Source organism: Acomys minous (assembly GCF_964271855.1).
Source record: "Acomys minous genome assembly, chromosome: 4".
In the NCBI taxonomy this organism is placed as follows: Eukaryota; Metazoa; Chordata; class Mammalia; order Rodentia; family Muridae; genus Acomys; species Acomys minous.
The window spans coordinates 27,442,480-27,461,673 of record NC_140486.1 but is presented as its reverse complement, the minus strand read 5'-3'; the positions used below and the strand labels follow the sequence as shown (position 1 = coordinate 27,461,673).

General features: G+C 39.2%; 1 protein-coding gene across 1 annotated transcript in view; it reads left to right on the top strand.

Moving 5' to 3' along the window:
- Window positions 1-16,198, top strand: part of LOC311595809 (uncharacterized protein) — a 50,650-nt gene extending 34,452 nt beyond the window's left edge. Inside the window, exon 6 of the mRNA XM_084778767.1 lies at window positions 12,882-16,198. Coding sequence (XP_084634893.1) covers window positions 12,882-14,144 — 1,263 coding nt within the window. The 3' untranslated portion in view covers window positions 14,145-16,198. The remainder of the gene's footprint in view (window positions 1-12,881) is intronic.
- Window positions 16,199-19,194: the final 2,996 nt, after the last annotated feature.

The following is a 19,194-nucleotide window of genomic DNA, read 5'->3' as shown; positions in this document are numbered from 1 at the left end:
GGACCTAACTAGGCTGACGTGTACTTTGTCACCTGTAAGTCCTCTGTGTATTTTTGCATCTGGTGTTACCACCATCTGTCCCCTGCAAAAGTCACTCACATTTAGCAAGGTAAGCCAGCTGCTAGAGCAATGACACCTCAATTCAGATACAAAGGCTTTCGACATAGGAGGCATGCAGCATGCATGTCTGTCTGCCCGCCCAATCTTGGTCCTTGCATAGACCAACAGAATATATCTCTTAGGCCAATTACCCTTTGGTGCCAGTTCTCCCAATGGAAGCTCCACTTTTAAGGAGATTGGCTGGCCTTTTTAGAGCAGTGACATTTTCCGTACATAAGCCCAAGGTTGATGTGTATCCATCCTTTAGATCAGCAGGGGTCATAACTAGAACAGAGATCAGCCTTTTTCTCCATTGTGTTAAGATTAAGGATATGTGCCAAATTTCAGGGGTCTCCCACTGTTGTGTCTATTTTTTATCAGTTTTAATGGATCCCATAATTTCTCCTTTCTGATATGAACATATACAAAGCCTCTACCCCATCACAACACATTTCTTGTTCATTGATGTCATTGAAATAAACACGCTGATCTAACTCAGCAGATTTTTCTTAAATCCAATGTCCCTCTGCAGCCATTGTTTTTCTTCATTAGCATTCAAGAAATTCAAAGTCAATCATGCATTATGTAATCTATCTCTGGAGGACTTTGATACCCCTCTTTGTTTGACAAGCATTTCTTTTAAAAAATACAATTAGATCTTTGAATGACTGCTTGTCCTGTAGGATTATGTGATAAGCCTGTGGTATGTTTTATATTATAAAACATAAAATATACTTCATTTTATTAGAGATGTATGATGGATCATTGTCAGTCTTAATTTTTTAGGTATACCCATAATTGTCATGACTTCTAATAAATGTATAATAACAGAATCAGCCTTTTCAGAACTTAAAGCCATTGCCCATTGAAATCCTGAATATGTGTCTGTACTATGGTGCATATACTTCAGTTTACCAAACTCTGTAAAATGAAATATATCCATTTGCCAAATATCATTTCTTAGATTACCTTTAGGGTTACTTCCTGCAGGTAATGGAATGGTTATATAAAGAACAAGTTGGACATTTTCTCACAATTTCTTTGGCTTATTGCTAAGTGATAGAAATTTCTTTTTATAAACCTTTGCTATTAACGTGGTATTTTTTATGAAACTCTGAAGCTTCTAACACACTTCCTATTAATAGTTTATTCAATTTCATCATTACCTTGTGCTAGAGAGCCTGGAAGACCCATGTGTGAGATCTTATATGAGTTATATACAATGGATGGTTTCTATTTCTGATCACTTGTTGTAACTGAATAGTGAAGTTAATTCAGAATCATCCTGAGTTAGCCAACAGTTTCTATATTCAAAACTCTTTCAGCATACTGAGAGTCAGTTATTATATTGAGAGATTCTTGAAACTCAGAATTGCATATAATTCTGATTTTTTAACTGAATCATAAGGACTCTCAAATACCTTACTTATTTTTTCAAACATATAACCTGCGCTTTTTGATTTATTGGCATCAGTGTAAAATGTAGAAGCACCAGAAATTGGAATCCTCCTTACTATATATGGAAGAATCCAATTAGTGCTTTTTGTGAATTGAAGTTGTTTGTTTTTCAGGTATCTATTGTTAATTTCTCCCCAAAAATCACTGCAAGTTCTCTGCCAATATTCATTGTCTTCCCATAATGAGACAATCTCAGCATGTAATGAGGCAATCTCAGCATTAGTAAAGGGTACCATAATCTCAGCTGCATCTATTCCAGCTAACTGGCAGAGTCTCGTTTTTCCCTTTATAATTAATTCAGAAACCTTTTCTATGTAGGTTTTTAAACTTTTTACTTTGTTTCTGTGGTTTAAAGTGTGTGTGTGTGTGTGTGTGTGTGTGTGTGTGTGTGTGTGTGTGTGTGTATCCATTCTAAGATACAATCTTCCCTGTGGGAGAATGAATAGAAGGCAAGATATCCAAAATACAGGCTTTCTCCAGATCAAGGAAGTCTATATATAAACCTTGTAATTTCCTTTCTACCACAGCCAATTCCTTTTCGGCTTCAGCTGATAATTTTCTTGAGCTATTTAAGTCTTTATCACCTTGCAAGGATCTTGAGTAGTCAAGCCAATTGTAGGCTACAGACCATTAATATCACCCAGCAATTTTTGAAAATCATCAAGAGTTCTTAATTGGAGGGACCCAAGATGGTTGTGCCAAATGCGCACAGTATCTGATCTGCAGGATGGAGATGAGGGACAAGACTGGGAATTACAGACTGTAAGACCAGGAGAGCCCTAGGTGAGAGAGGTCCACACAGTACAGAGCACAAGTGGGTCAGGCCTTGGGACATCCAACTGGCCCACAGAAGATGGGTGCCCAGTTCCCAGAGTCTGGACCCATACTGCCTGTAAGCTGCATCCATGCTGTATATCACAGACTCAGTATCTGGGACTGAATTGTGGGCAGTGAAGCATCAGAGTGTGGAGAGGCTGGCCTGGGTTAAACAGGTGGATCTGACCTCAGACACCACCACCACCACCACCACAACCCTTGCCAGTCCACAGAAAGCCCCAGGGGCCACACAGGAGCCCAGGCGATGGTGGACATGCTCCCCAGCCACAGCAGCTTGGTCTGAATGGATGAGGCGGAAATCTAGCTACCTACCCCAACAGACTGTTCCCACACATTTAGCTAGAACTGACCTGGCCTAGCTAGTCTCCACTGCCCAGCAGGGACTTCCACATTCTTGGGAGACACTGAACCAGCCTGAGGAGATACAACAGAAACATAACCAGCTAACCCAACTGAGCAGGAGTTCCTGCTCACTCAAGATGGGACTGAACTGGCCTGAAGGAATCAGGCAAGACTCTAGTCAACCACCAGCAGCCAGAGAGCAGTATCTCCTCTCTTAGGTGGGATGGAACCTGGACTCCATGGCCTGGACAGATCAGGCAGAAGCCTAAGCAACTGCTACAAGCCAGCAAGGGTTCAGGCACTCTAGGGTGATCTGAGCCTAGGCCCCAAAGCCTTAATGCCCAAGGGCAGGGTCTTCAAAGCCCAGCCAAAGGCAGGATAACTAGCTTGAACTACAGTACCTCAAACTGATCCTGGTGCTTCAGAGCATCAGCAGCCTCTGCTGACCAGCAGAGAGCCCAGGGTGTGGACAAAGTCCCTGGAACTGAAACCAGGTCACCTGCCTGACGCAGGAAAGAGTTTCCTGATCCCCAGAGGTGAAGGCCCTCAACCTAGAGGCACTCGCCAACGAACTGCTCTCACAACCAGTGAAGAACACCAGAAGGTGCCCCCCAACATCAGAGACTATAGACCAGCATAAAAAACACAAACAACAAAACCCAAAATAATATGGCATATCCAGACCCCAGCTATCCCAAAGATTTCAACCTTGAGAACTCAAACACAAATGAAACAAATTCATAAGCAAATACAGGAAGATGCAGCCAGATTGAAGACATTAAAAAGGCCTACGCAGAGGCACTGGAAGAAATGCAGGAAAATACAAACAATCAGATGAAGGAAATCAACAAAACAGTTCAGCATCTGATGATGAAAATGGAATCAATGATAAAAGCACAAATAGAAGAAAGCCAGGAATGAGAGAATTTGAAGAAGAAAGCAAACAATACACAGGTAAGCTTCTCTAACAGAATTAAAGAAATGGAGAAATGAACCTCAGAACTAGAAGATACTTAAAGCAACCATCAAAGAAAATGCTAAATCTGAAAAATTCCTGATATAAAACATCCAAGAAATCAAGGACACCATGAAAACATGAAACCTGGGGATAATAGACATTGAGAAAAGAGAAGAAGCTGAACTCCAAGGCCCAGAAAATATTTTAAACAAAATTAAAGAAGAAATTTTCCCCAATTTAAAAAAGGAGATGCATATAAACATACAAAAGGCCTACAGAACACCAAATAAAATAGACCAGAAAAGAAAATCCTCCCACACTATAATAATCAAAACATAAAATGTACAGAATAAAGAAAATAATAATAAAAGTGGCAAGGGAAAAAAGCCAAGTAATATATAATGGAAAATCTATCATAAATACACCCGACTTCTCAGCAGAGACCCTAAAAGACAGAAGGACCTAGGCAGCAGTCCTGCAAGCCCTAGGAGACCGTAGATGCCAGTCCAGACTACTATACCCAGTGAAACTTTCAATAACTATTGATGGAGAAAACAAGATATAACATGACAAAAACAAATTCAAACAGTACCTATCTGGCCCTGCATAAATTACTAGTAGGAAAACTCTAACTCAAAGTGACAAGCTACAACCAAAATAACTCAGGAAATAGATAACTTCGCTGTTGCAAAACATAACCACATAAACAGTCTACCACAACCAATATCAAAATCAAGGTACTTAACAGTCACTGGTCATTAATATCTCTCAACATCAATGGTCTCAATTCTCCAGCAAAAAGACACAGACTAACTGAATGGCTGCATAAATAAGACCCAACATTCTTCTGCATTTAATAAACACATCTCAGCCACAAAGATAGACATTATCTCAGAGTAAAATGCTAGAAAAAAAGTATTCCAAGCAAACAGACACAAGAAGCAAGGTGGTGTAGCCATTTTAATATCTAATAAAATAGACTTTCACCCCCAAAATTAACCAAAAGAGATGAGGAAGGACACTTCATACTCATCAAAGGTAAAGTCAACCAAGATGACAACACAATTCTGAACATTTACACTCCCAATACAAGAGTACCCACATTTGTAAAAGAAATATTTACAAATCTTAAACCACACATTGATCTCCACCCAGTAATAGTGGGAGACTTTAACACTCCACTTTCACCAAAGGATAGGACAACAAAACAGAAACTAAACCAAGAAATAGTGACACTAACCGATGTCATGAATCAAATGCATCTAAAAGATATCTATAGAACTCTTCACCCAAACACAAAAGATTATACCTTCTTCTCAACCCCTCATGCAACCGTCTCTAAAATTTATCACATAGTAGGTCACAAGGCAGGCCTCAACAGATAAAAGAAGACTGAAATAATACCTTGTATCCTAACCGATCACCATGGTCTAAAACTAGACTTCAACAACAACAGAAATAACAAAAAGCCTGCACATACATGGAAACTAAACAACTCTCTATGTAAGACACCTGGGTCAGGGAAGAAATAAAGAAAAAAAATAAGGACTTCCTGAAATTCAATGAAAATGAAGAAACAACATACCCAAATTTGTGGGACACATTGAAAGCAGTGCTAAGAGGAAAATTCATAGCACTAAGTGCCTTTATAAAGAAACTGGAAACATTCTACACAAGCAATTTAATGACACAAATGGAAGCCCTGGAAGAAAACAAGCAGAAACACCCAAGAGGACTAGACAGATGGAAATAATCAAACTCAGGGCTGAAATCAATAAATTAGAAACAAAAAGAACAATTCAAAGAATCACAAAAACCAGGAGCTGGTTCTTTGAGAAAGTCAACAAGATAGACAAACCATTAGCCAAACTAATTAAAAGGCAGAGAGACACTATCTGGATTAACTAAATCATAAATTGAAAGGGAGACATAATAAAAAACACTGAAGAAATACAAAGAATCATAAGATCCTATTTCAAAGGCATATAGGCATCAAAATTTGAAAATCTAACAGAAATGAACAATTTTTTGATCGATTCCACTTGCCAAAATTGAATCAAGATCAGATAAGCAAGTTAAATAGTCCTATTTCTCCTACAGAAATAGAAGCAGTCATTAAAAGTCTCCCAACCAAAAAAAGTTCAGGGACAGATAGTTTCAGCATAGAATTCTATCAGACCTTCAAAGAAGAGCTAATACCAATACTCTTCAAACTACTCGAAAAGATAGAAACAGGTGGAACATTACCAAACTCATCTATGAGGCCACAGTCACTTTGATACTTAACCTTCACAAACACCCAATGAAGAAAGAGAATTTCAGACCAACTTCTCTTAGGAACATTGATGCAAAAATACTCAATAAAATACTCCCAAACCAAATCCAAGAACATATCAAAGATATCATTCACCATGACCAAGTAGGCTTCATTCCAGGCATGCAAGGGTGGTTCAATATATGCAAATCCATCAACATAATACACCACATACACAAACTAAAAAAACACACACACACATGATCATCTCCTTAGATGCCAAAAAAGCATTTGACAAAATCCAATAGCCATTCATTTTTAAAGTTTTGGAAAGATCAGTGATACAAGGCACATACCTAAATAAAGGCTGTATACAACAAGCCGATAGCCAATATCAAAATTAAATGGAGAAAAACTCAAGGAAATTGCTCTATCCTAGGGACCAGACAAGGCTGCCCACTTTCTCCTTATCTCTTCATATAGTTCTTGAAGTTCTAGCAAGAGCAATAAGGCAACAAAAGGAGATCAAGGGGATCCAAATGGGAAAGGAGGCCATCAAATTATCCCTATTCACAGATGATATGATTGTGTACATAAGTGACACCCAAAATTCCACCAGAGAACTCCTACAGCTGATAAACACCTTCAGCAAAATGGCTGGATACAAAATTAACTAAAAAAAAGTCCTTCCTGTATGCAAAAAACAATTGTGCAGAGGAAGAAATTAGGGAAACTACACCTTTCACAATAGTCACAAGCAACATAAAATATCTAGGAGTAGCTCTAGAAAGCAAGTGAAAGACTTGTTTGATAAAAACTTCAAATCTCTGAAGAAGGAGATTGAAGATGACACCAGAAGATGGAAAAGTCTCCCTTGTTCATGGATCAGGAGAATTAACATAGTAAAAATGGCCATCTTACCAAAAGCAACTTACAGATTCGATGTAATTCCTATCAAAATACCTACACAATTTTTTAAAGACATTGAAAGATCAATTCTCAACTTCATATGGAAAAACAAAAAAACCAGAATAGCTAAAACAATTCTGTACAACAAAAGATCCTCTGGATGAATCTTCATATCCAACCTTAAGCTGTACTAAAGAGCAACAGTAATTAAAACAGCTTGGTACTGGACCAATGGAATCAAATTGAGGACCCAGAAGTTGGTCCATACACATATGGACACTTGATTTTTGACAAAAAAAAAAGGCAAATCTATTAAATGGAAAAAGGATAGCATCTTCAACAAATGGTGCTGATCTAACTGGATGTCTACATGTAGAAAAATCCAACTAGATGCATATTTATAACCATGCACAAAACGCAAGTCCAAGTGGATTAAAGACTTCAACATAAAACCAGAGACACTAAATCTGTTAGAAGAAAAAGAGGGGCAGAGCCTGAAACTCATTGGCACAAGAAGACCACTTCTGTCACAGACCTAGGGTAGGGAATAGGATGAAAGAGGGAGGGAAAGGGGAACAAGAAGATACAAGTGAGGGAATAACAATTGAGAAGTAATCTGGATAAATTACTTGAATAAAAATGTTTTAAAGAGTTTTTAATTGATCTCTCCTGATTTGTACTTTCTGTAGTCTAATTTTCTGTAGGCCTATTTTGTATCCTAGATAATTAACAGAATCTCCTCTTTGTATTTTTTGGGGGCAATCTGTAATCCCCAGTGAGGCAAGGTTTTATTTACTTCATCAAAAATCTTTTCTAATATACTCTCATCAGAATCAACCTATAAGATAGCATCCATATAATGATAAATTATGGATTGAAGAAATTTCTTACAAATTATTTCCAGTGGCTGTTGCATAAAATATTGACACGAAGTAGGACTGTTGACCATTCCTTGTGGTAACTGCACATATTGTCCTTGGTTGTGCCATATATCAAGCAGAACCCCTGGGCCCAGATCTGCCCATCATAGTGTTCTTCTTCTAGGTTTCTAGGACCCTCTGGATCCATCTATTTCCCTATCTCCTATATTTCTCCCACCTTAGGGTGTCCTCACCACTATCCCATTTTCCTGGTAAGTAAAGACTTTCATGAGACATACCCCTTGGCCTAGTGTCCAGATATAAGTGAGTATATACTATTTAAGTCTCTCTGCTTCTAGGTTAGCTCACTCATTATGATCATTTCTAGTTCAATCCATTTGTCAATAAATTTTGGGAATTCCTTGTTTTTAATAGCTGAGTAGTATTCCATAGTGTAAATGTACCTACCCAGACCTAGCCAAGGGACAGAATATTCTCCACAGTTAAGTGGAGACTGGAGATTGACTTTCACACGAACTCTGCTGCCCCTTATTTGGCCATGTCCCCTTGATGGGGAGGCCCGATGGCACTCGGAGGAAGGATAGCAGACTACCAAGAAGAAACTTGATACCCTAGCATCATATTCAAGGGGAGGAGGTCCCCCTCAGTCATAGTCATAGGGAAGGGGAATGGGGTGAAAGTGGGAGGAAGGGAGGAATGGGAGGATGCACGGGATGGAATAGCAATTGAAATATAATATGAATGATTTTATTTTTCAATAAAAAAAAGCTGATGCAAAAAAAAAAAACATTCCTTGTGGTAAAACCTTCCAATGTATTCTCTTTATTGGGCAACTTCTATTAAAAGTAGGTACTGAGAAAGCAAATCTCTCTCTATCATGTTCATGTAAAGGAATAGTGAAAAAGGAATCTTTTAAATCAATCACTATACGGTCATTTCTTAGGTAACAAGGAAGGCAATGAGATTTGGATTGTAAAGTTCCCATTTGCTGAATAATTTTATTAATTGCTCTGAGATATGTTAACATCCTCCATTTTCCAGATTCTTTTTAATAAGAAATACGGGAGAAATCCAAGAGGTGTGGATTCCTCTATATGTTGAGGCTTAGCAGTTCTTGGACTAGTTGTTCTAGTTTTGTAATTTTTCTTTAGACACAGACAATTGTTCAATCCAAATAGGTCAGTCAACCACTTTAGTGGCAAGGCTGTAGGTGTTTTCCTAGCAGTGGTTCCCCAATATAAGGTAGAAAAGTCGATCCCTGCTGTATCTTGTTTATGGACAGACTAGACAGCCTGTCACTGTCTTTGATAACCCTTTTTAATAATTTTTTATCAGGAGTATCATCTGTTTTCTGGCTTGTCTCTGAAATTGGAGGGATGTTAATTTGGGTTTTCCATTGTTGTAACAGATCTCTTCCCCATAAGATTATGGCTATATCAGCCATATATGGCCTTAATTCTCCTATTTGACTTTCTAGCCCTGTACATTTAAGCCATCTTACACTATGTCTTACTTTATAAAATGATCTAATCCCTAGGAACTGTGTAGATGCCTTTTGAAGTGACCAAACTGGATGTGAGGAATCTAGGGAAATTATTGTTATGTCTGCCTCAGTATCCAGTAAACCCTCTCTCTTAATGCCATCTAACTGTAATTTTAACTTTGGTCTCCTATCATTTATAGTAGTTTGCTAAATTATTTCATTTTTGGTATTGTCATCACATCTTATTTTATCCCTTGAAGCATTTTTATCTCCATTAAATGGGTTTTCTAAGTCTTCAGTATCCCTATTTGTCTTACCAGACCTTTAAATATCCTGTTGTCCTTTAGAATAATCCTTTTTTGGTGAGCAGGAAACGAATGGCTCTTTCACTGGGCCTTGAGCATAGCCCATTTATCAGTTTCCCAAAATTAAGGAATTGCCACGGATGTCTTTTGATGACTCACATTCATAAGCTGCATAACCATTCCTTCCACACTTTTTACTTATCATAGGAACTCTTTTCCCTGAATCTACATTATGGAATAATTTATTTGTAGAAACAGTTTGTTCATCATCATCTAGGGAATGATTTTAATTTTCATGGCCACAACAGTGAAATGTTTGTGTTTTGTTGTCTTCTGTAGTTTTTTGTCCAACTATTATGGAATCATGACTATTTATTCCTATGTAATTTATTCCTATGTAATTTTAATCCATTCATGAAGAGGTGCAGATCTTGCCCTCAAGAATCTAATAGCCTTTTTTGCACTCAGCATTAGCATTCTCAAAAGCTAGAGATGAAAGCAGAATTTCTCTAGCATTTGGGTCTGCTATGGTTTTATTCAGAGCTTTAGTTATTCTCCGTTAAAAAGTCAGTGGAAGATTCATTTGAACCATGGGATATTTTTGTAAATGATTCTGTTTGTCCCTGTTGTTCAACCTTGTCCCAAAATTCAGTGGCTATTGTTCAGCATTGTTCTAAGATAGCATTAACAAGAGCAATCTGTACTGGTAATTCAAAATAAGGGCCTTCACCTAGTAACTGATCCTTGACAAGATCAATGCCTCTAGTCCTATTCTGCTGTTACATAATTGAAGCCTCATTTTTCCACCATACAAGTCATAGTAATTGGGGACCTGGCTCTAAGATGGCAGTCATCAATCTCTCCAGTCTTTTGAATTATGTGATTCAGTGTGGCCCAGTTATTAAGTGTTTGTTTGACATATGGTGAGTGTAAACCATAACTGTTTATTGCCTCCTTAAACCCTCTTTAATCTTCTGCATCTATAGGTTGCCAATCAAAACCCTGATAACTTTGTGGATTTTGCTCATCTCCTGGTAGTTCTCTTATCAAGGCTGGGAAAATCATTTTTGGTTTTTTAACAAATAATGGCTCCCCTGTAGTCTTGTTACAAGACTTTTTTCTTCTGCTTCTATCTCAGTATTATCATTCTTAGCTATAAATCTTTCTAATTTCTCTTCTAAGATTTGTTTCCAAATTTCATATTTTTCATCTTGCTTTGTCTCTTACACCCTAGTATTTTCCTCAGTCCAATCTGTAATTTTTCCCTAAAGCCTTTTCCTTTGAAGAAGTATAGAAAGCAAGAATGACTAAAATAAAAATAATAGTCACAATCAGTAACATGATCTCTCTCTGTGTCTCTCTGTCTCTGTCTCTGTGTCTCTGTCTCTGTCTCTGTCTCTGTCTGTCTCTGTCTCTGTCTCTGTCTCTCTCTCTCTCTCTCTCTCTCTCTCTCTCTCTGTGTGTGTGTGTGTGTGTGTGTGTGTGTGTGTGTGTGTGTCTCTCTGTCTCTCTCTCTCTCTCTGTGTGTCTCTCTCTCTGTGTGTGTCTCTCTCTCTGTCTCTCTCTCTCTCTCTCTGTCTCTCTCTCTCTCTCCTATTGGTATCACAGCATCATTTAAAAGAGCATTAACAAAGCCCAAAAGTTGTGAGTTAAGTCTTTCATCTTTATATGCCTTCTTTTTTTTTTTTTTTTTTTTTTTTTTTTTTTTTTTTTTTTGGTAGCAGGGGAGTTTATTCCTCCCACCAAGCTATGACAAAGTATATTTTACTGGTGTGGATACAGTAAATTTGTTGGGCACCAATTTGTTGCAGTTAATTGTATCTGTAAGGCCTAGGAAGGCAATAACTGACACAACAAGACTGAAATGTAATGCAAAGCTGTAAGCACTATGCTGGGCTGAATCTAAACTGCTTCTAATGTAATAATTTACTAAAATTAAACTAATCTAATTCTATGTCCTCATAACCTACTATTTCCCTCTTGTCAACTGCCCCTCCCAACTATAAACTCCTGGCTCCTCCTTCTCTCCAGAAAGTCCTGCCTTCTACTTCCTGTCCCTCTGTCTGCCTGATTGGCTAAACAGCACTTTATTGACAGTTGTTACATCCAATCAAGACATCCTTCCACACCAGAATTGTAGGAATCTGCAACCATATGCCCTTGATTAGATGCTGAGGATTGAACCCAAGTCCTTACACATCCTGGAAAAGCTCTCTACCAAGTGACCTGTAGCTGCAATACACATTTAGATTATTTTCATGAAATAAAAAGTTTAAAAGAAACAGTGGATCTAAATGATGACCAAGGTTCCTGAAATATTGTATTGAATAGATGGATTTTAACATGGACTTTAAGGGTAAAGACGTTTTATATTATTACAACTACATATTTCTTATGGAGATGAGTTTCAATTCATGAAAAAAATGAAGGAAAGTCAATCCAAAAAAGTTAAAAATTATTTCAACCAAATACAATAACTGAACTTACTGACATCTTTGGAAGACAAAACAGACAAGGATTTATGTTGGTTATATCATTAGAGATTCAGCATAGATTAAATGCTGATGTCAATTACCATTCATTATTACCTCTTTTCAGTTAGAGAAACTGAATGTATGTTAGTTGATTAAGCGCCCAATCATATGAAGGCACACACTGAAGGAAGTGTGCACAGAGAAAAAAGACATTGCATTTCATATGAAATACTCCAGTCAGGTTACAAGCAACTCAGTTGTGTTTTGATAACTGTTGATGCGAGCCAAAGAACACATGCATATTTTTATATTATTGTTCCTTATGTTAATTAAGTTTTAATTTTGTCATAAATTAGGGTATGATTGAGAGCTAGTAGATACCTATTCCAGTTTTCTTACTATTGCTATGATTAGCATCATAATCAAAAGAATTTTGGAGAGAAAAAGATTTGGGAGGCTTACACATTGGGATCACAGTCCATCACAAAGGGAAGTCAGGGCAAAAACTGAAGCAAGAACATTAGAAGAATACTGTTTACTGCCTTGTTCGCCATAGGTGGGTCATTTGCTTTAATTTACAACCCAGGATCACCTTGCCAGAGATGCTGACACTCACACTGAGCATAGACCTCCACATTAATCCTAAATCAAGAAAATGTCCCACAGGCATGCCTCAGTCCAGAGTGATGGAGGCAGTTCCTCCATTGAAGTGTCTGCTGCCAAGAGGAATCTAGGTTGTATATTATTGGCAAAAGATATGAGCATAATATATACAGAAGCTAGTCAGTGTCAGAACATAACTGAGTCTGAGACTAGAACACACTGTGAAGTACAAAGGTATCTTCGGTCTCTTACAACTTACTCTCCCTTCCTTCTTTCAGTGCCTTTCCAACACAGTCATGGGTCAGCTCTTCTCCAGCACACCTAAGGATGAAGACCATGGAGATTTGCAATCTAGCTTCACTGAATATTTTAAGAATTATAAGGAAGAAAGCAAAATCATTTCTGAAGAAACTGTCCGATTAATTGAGTTGCATCTGAAAAAAGGAAACATTCAGGGGGCAAACTCTGCAATCAGTGATGCATTAAAAAATATTGATAATGCCCCAATAAATGTTGCTGTGACAGGAGAGTCTGGAGCAGGGAAATCCAACTTCATCAATGCCCTGAGAGGGGTTAAAGAGGAAGAGGAAGGTGCAGCTGAAACTGGGGTAACAGAGACAACCATGGAGATAACTCCATACAAACACCCCAAAATTAAAACTTTGACTTTGTGGGACCTGCCTGGCATTGGAACTACGAAGTTTCCACCAAAAGATTATCTGGAAAAAGTAGAATTCAAAAAGTATGACTTCTTTGTTATTGTTTCTTCCACACGATTTACAAAATATGAAGTAGACTTTGCCAAAGCCATTAGACTTATGAAAAAGAATTACTACTTTGTGAGAACCAAGGTGGACTCTGATCTAGAAAATGAGAAGAGATGCAAACCACGCACCTTTGACAGAGAAAAGACTCTGAACCAGATCCGAAGCTCCTACCTGCATATCTTAAGAGACAATGGAATTAGTGAACCTCAGGTTTTCTTGATTTCTAACCACCACTCATCTGACTATGATTTTCCAGTCCTAGTGGACAGCCTGTTTAAGGAGCTTCCTGCTCAAAAGCGCCACAATTTTATGCTTTCTGTGCCTAATATTACGGAGGCAGCCATTCAAAGAAAATACGACTCTGCTAAGCAGTTTATCTGGTTGGAAGCCATGAAGGATGGAGCTTTGTCAACTGTTCCTATAGTGGGCATCCTCAAGGACAGTGATGTGGAGAAGCTGGAGGCAAGTTTAAGCCACTATCGAACCCTCTTTGGAGTGGATGATGAATCCTTGGAATTCATGGCTAAGGATACCCAAGTGCCTGTTGAACAACTGAAAAAAAAACTTAAATCTCCTTATTTGTTGCAAACTAAGAATGAAGAAACATTAGGAGGAACGCTTTTGAAATATTTGGAGAAATTTGCCTCAGCTAATGGTGGGCTCCTGGCAACAGGTCTTTACTTTAGGAAAAGCTTTTACTTGCAGTTTCATTTCCTTGACACAGTGACTGCAGATGCCAAAGTTCTCCTTAGAGAGGCATATTCAAAAATCTAGCTCAAACTCAACTCACCCACAGCTACTGAAAATTACAGGACCAAATGGTTAATACCAGGAAGTTATTAGATAAATTCCCCCTCTGAAGTCTTTTCTTTACACCAGCCAATCAGCTGCCACCATGGGAAAACCTGAGGATAAGGGTCATGAATATTAATCCCTCTTCAACTCTCTATGATCCCCAATACATTCTTCTCAGTCTTAAAATTCCATATGCATGCCTGAAGACAGACAGACAGACAGATAGACAGACAGACAGACAGACAGTGACAGAGAGACAGAGAAAGAGATACAGAGACTGAAGGACTGGCAGAGAGAGACAGAGAGAGACAGAAAGGGACAGAGAGTTCTCTGTGTTCTCTGTATCACCTCTGTACTTCCTTAAGATGATTTTTCTATTGCAACCTCAACCTCTCTGAAACTTGTATACAATTATTCCTTTATGTTCATGGGTCTTGCTCTGATTTGTTCATTGTGTCTCACAAAACACACACACACACACACACACACACACACACACACACACACCTGAACATTACTTCTCGCCCTGTGTTAGACAGTGACTATCATGGCTTATAAATTCTATCAACAATCGTGCCCATTTTGTTTGAGCAGTCAACCCTAGCATGCTAGAATAAAGGCTCTTTGCTTTTACATATGAAAATAAAACAAAATAATATGAATTCTATCAACAGGAAGACTGTAAGATCAAAGTCAAAAGAAGCCAGAAACACTGACCACAAGCTTGCTATTAACCAATTCCTAAAACCACCAGGTCAGAATCTTTCTAGAGACAATAAAAATCATCTGTAATTCTGTGCCCGGACCAGTGGGGAACCCTGAGCTCTCCTTTCTATCGTTACTTATCTTGGTTACGATCATGAAGAACTGCTTTAATCCATATGTGATGCCATAGAATAATACTAATAAGTTGTTGATTACAAAGAGTGACTGCTTGTTGGTATTTGACATTCCCAGTGTGCCCCTGTAATGCTCCTGTTAATTGCTGGCAGTGTTCCTTTTATTTGCTGACAATCTTAATTCCTGTTCCCAGGCCTACCATATTTTTTCCTTAAAATGAAATGTGATAATCAGTACCTGAGTTAGAAGTGCTGAAAGAGAAACAGAACCATGCTGGTTTTACCACTATGCCTCTGTAGTATAACTTGAAAAGAGGTATGGTGATCCCTCCAGCAGTATGCCTTTTATTCAGGATTGCTATGGTTTGGGGGGTCTCTTGTACGTCCATAGGAATATTAAGATATTTTTCTAATCCATGAGAAAGGCATTAGAATTGTCACTAGGATTACATTGACTCTGTGGGTTGCTTCCAATAACATGTGGGAACTGGACAAGGGCTAGCTTCCCTGAGCAGAAGCCCCCTCCCTGCCCTATGCTCAATCAGCTTGAAGTCAACTTCCCTGGGAGCTAGAGGAGGGGCTCACTTCCCTGAGATCCAAACAAAAGCTCCCCTTATAAGATTAGGGCCAGCTTCCCCTTCCCCAACTGTGTGGGAGACCAGCAGTGTAACAGCTACAGCAGATGAAATGTCTAGATAAGAGTCCCCCTGCAGCATGACTCAAAGCTCCTCTGCCCTGGACCTTATCAATTAAGTCCAGCTTCCCCTATACCCCTTACCCAATTATGTGATGCCAAGGCTGGGAAAGTCCCGCTTATGGTTTCTGCTTTTAAAAACCTTGTATTCTAAGGAATCAAGGTCACCCACCTTCCTCAGCCTCTGGGGAACAGACAGTCCTTGCTCCAGAGCAAGATCAATAAAAAAGACATTACATCTGACTGGTTTCTGGTAGTCTGTGAAGTTTCATGACTTGGACATTACAAAGATAGCCATTTTCACCAGCCTTGTCTACAGAACAAGTTCCAAGAGAGCCAACACCACACAGAGAAACCCTATATCAAAAATAAATAAATAAATAAATAAATAAATAAGTCATTTTCACAATATAGACTCTTCTAATCCAGGAACATGGGAAATCATTCCATCTCTCAGTGTCTTCCTCAATGTCTTTCTTCGATGTTTTAAAGTTTCATTATGTTTTTTTTTTACTTTTTATTATAATTCATTCTATTACATCCCGATTGTTATTCATTCCCTTCCTCCCTCCCTCTTCTACTCTATTCCTCTCCCCTAGACCTCTGGAGGAGGGCTCCCCCTCCTAACAGGTCTCATTTGGATGGCCTGCATCCCCCTCCTTTGTGTGCCTGCAGGGCTTCCCCACAGGGGAGTGGAAGTGATCAAATTGAGGCCACCAGAGTTCCTGTCAAAGGCAGTCCTCCACCCACCCACTCACCCCCACCACAACTGAGGAGAATGAGCTGTCCATTGGCTGTATCTGAACGGAGGGTCTAGGTTCTCTGCATGTGTTGTCATTGGTTGGTACAACCGTTTGTGTAGGAGCCCCTGGGTCCAGATCCTCAGGCTGAGATAGCAGAACTAAAATTGGATTTCAGGGTAACTGGGGCAAAGGTTAAGAAATAGACCTACAGGGGATAATCTGGCCAGCTACAAAGAGCAGTCCCCACTAGAGAGAGCATTGCCTAGTGACTGACCCGAAGGGTTCCAAAGGAGGTAGAGTTGATAAAAGACCCAGTTTTATGGCCACATTCCTTCCTGCATTACCTAGCAACCAACCCATCCCATGGGGAGAACAAAAAAAGTTAAGGCATGGGTGGTCTTGGAGCCCTTTTCTGCTTAAAGGACACTGAGAAGATAAAAAGACCTCAAATCATGGCCCCCGAGGTCACTCCTGAGACCTAGCATTTGGATGATCAGGTGCAACCCAGCTCGTAGCTGAATTAAAGATTCTTCTTGCATCTTACAATGGTTTTGTGTGTTTCCTGGTTCTTTTTTGGGATCGATCTGGGCTCAACAAGGCCATGATGGTCTTCTTGCGGGGTTCCTGAACCCTTTGGGTCCTTCCACACACCCCCATCCTCTATACCACTCTCAGCATTCCATCCAGAGTCTAGGGGCAAGTCCCGATCCGCCACTGAGTGGAGAATCTCAGAGAACATCTGTGTTGGGCTAATATCCACTTACAAGTGAGTGTGTACCATGCGTGTCTTTCTGGGTCTGGGTTACCTCAGGATGATTGTTTCTAGTTCCATCTGTTTGCCTGAAATTTTTAAGATCTCCTTGTTTTTAAGAGCTGAGTTGTATTCCACTGTTTAAATGTACCACAGTTTCTTTATCCATTCTTCGGTTGAGGGACATCTAGGTTGTTTCCAGGTTCTGGTTATTATGAATAAAGCTGCTAGCTGGGTGTGGTGGCACACGCCTTTAATTCTAGTACTCTAGAGGCAGAGGCAGGTGGATCCCTGTGAGTTCAAGGCCAGCCTGGTCTACAAAAAGAGTCTAGGACAGCCAAGGCTACACAGAGAAATCCTGTCTCAAAACAACAACAACAAAAAAAAAACACAAATGAATAAAGCTACTATGAACATAGTTGAGCAAATGTTCTTGTATGGTGGAGCAGCTTTCAGGTAAATGCCCCAGAGTAGTATAACTGGGTCTATTCTCAACTTTTTGAGAAAGCACCCGATTGATTTCCAAAGTCCTATCACAAGAAGGAGAAAACAGTACTTAATTTTTCTATGTGTGAGGGGATGACTTCTAGGTACAATTAAAGGTCATTAGCTACAGGCTAGCATACCCTCAGCATAAGGTGGGGTACTTGCAGGAACTCCCCGTACTTGTTGAAATAGCTCATCAGGAAAGGACCACACCTGTATTCTTACATGAGAGCTATGTGATACTCCATACAAAATCTGGAGCTACCAAATCAGGTGGAGTGGGAGCCCCACTGAGAAAAGGGAGTCCACCTTCACAGACTAAGCACAAAATGGCTATCTAGAGAAGTCAGACTTCAACCTTATCCAACAGAGTCTCACAGAGACTGGCACATACGTTTAGAAGAGTAATGTCCTTTTGATTGATTGGTCCCTTAATCAATATGAAGTAACAATATCTTTTCTCACTAGTTTTGGTGTGAAGTCTATTTTCTCAGACATTAGAACAGCAGCATCTGCTTGTCTCTCGGTCCATTGGCTTAGACACCTTTTCCCACCCTTTTACCCTGAGGCAGCGTCTATCTTTTGTAGTGAGGTGCTTCTCAGAGGCAACAACCTGCTTTTTTATCCAAATTCTGGTCTTTTGAGCAGTAAACTGAGACCATTAATCTTTAGAATTCTTGTTGAAAGTTAGATACTGATTCCAGACGTGTGTTGATTTTGCAGTCTTTGGATTGGGGGTTTGATTGTCCTTCCTCTCGTGCTTAGTTTTATTCTAACATGCTTTATTTTTCCCCTCTGGCTTGCCTCATACTGGAATCATTTTTCTCTTCAGTCCATAGAATTCCTTCAATTAACTTCTGTAGAGTCACCTTGGTAGTCAAAAATTCCTCTTTTCTTCTTCTTCTTCTTCTTCTTCTTCTTCTTCTTCTTCTTCTTCTTCTTCCTCCTCCTCCTCCTCCTCCTCCTCCTCCTCTTCTCCTCCTCCTTCTCCTCCTCCTCTTTCTTTTTCTTCTTCTTTTGTTTGTTTGTTTTGTTTATCTTCATCATAGAGAGTTCTTATTTCTCTCTTACTTTCCTTACGTATAGTATTCTGGATTGACAGTTGTTACTGTTCAAACCTTGAAATCCATCACTCTGAGCCCTTCTGGCTTCAGCTTCAGTTGAGTGATCTATGTTATTCTGACAGCCCTGCTGTAATGTGTGATCTGATGTGCCCTGCCATTTTCAATATACTTCCTTTGCTCTGTGTATTTCTTGTTTTAGTTATGATGAGAGAAGTTCTGTTCTGGTCTTGTCTCTTTGGCATCCTAAATGACTCTTCTTTCTGGAAAGGCATCTCTTTTTCTAACTCTGAGAATATTTCTGTTATTCATCTGAAAATGTTGTCTATGCTTTGAGAAAAAATTATTCTCCTTCTATGCCTTTAACGAATAAATTTGGTCTCCATGGGATTCCAGTATATCTTGGAATTCCCACTGGCACCTTATTATGTTATCTTTGACCTTGGATTGTTCCA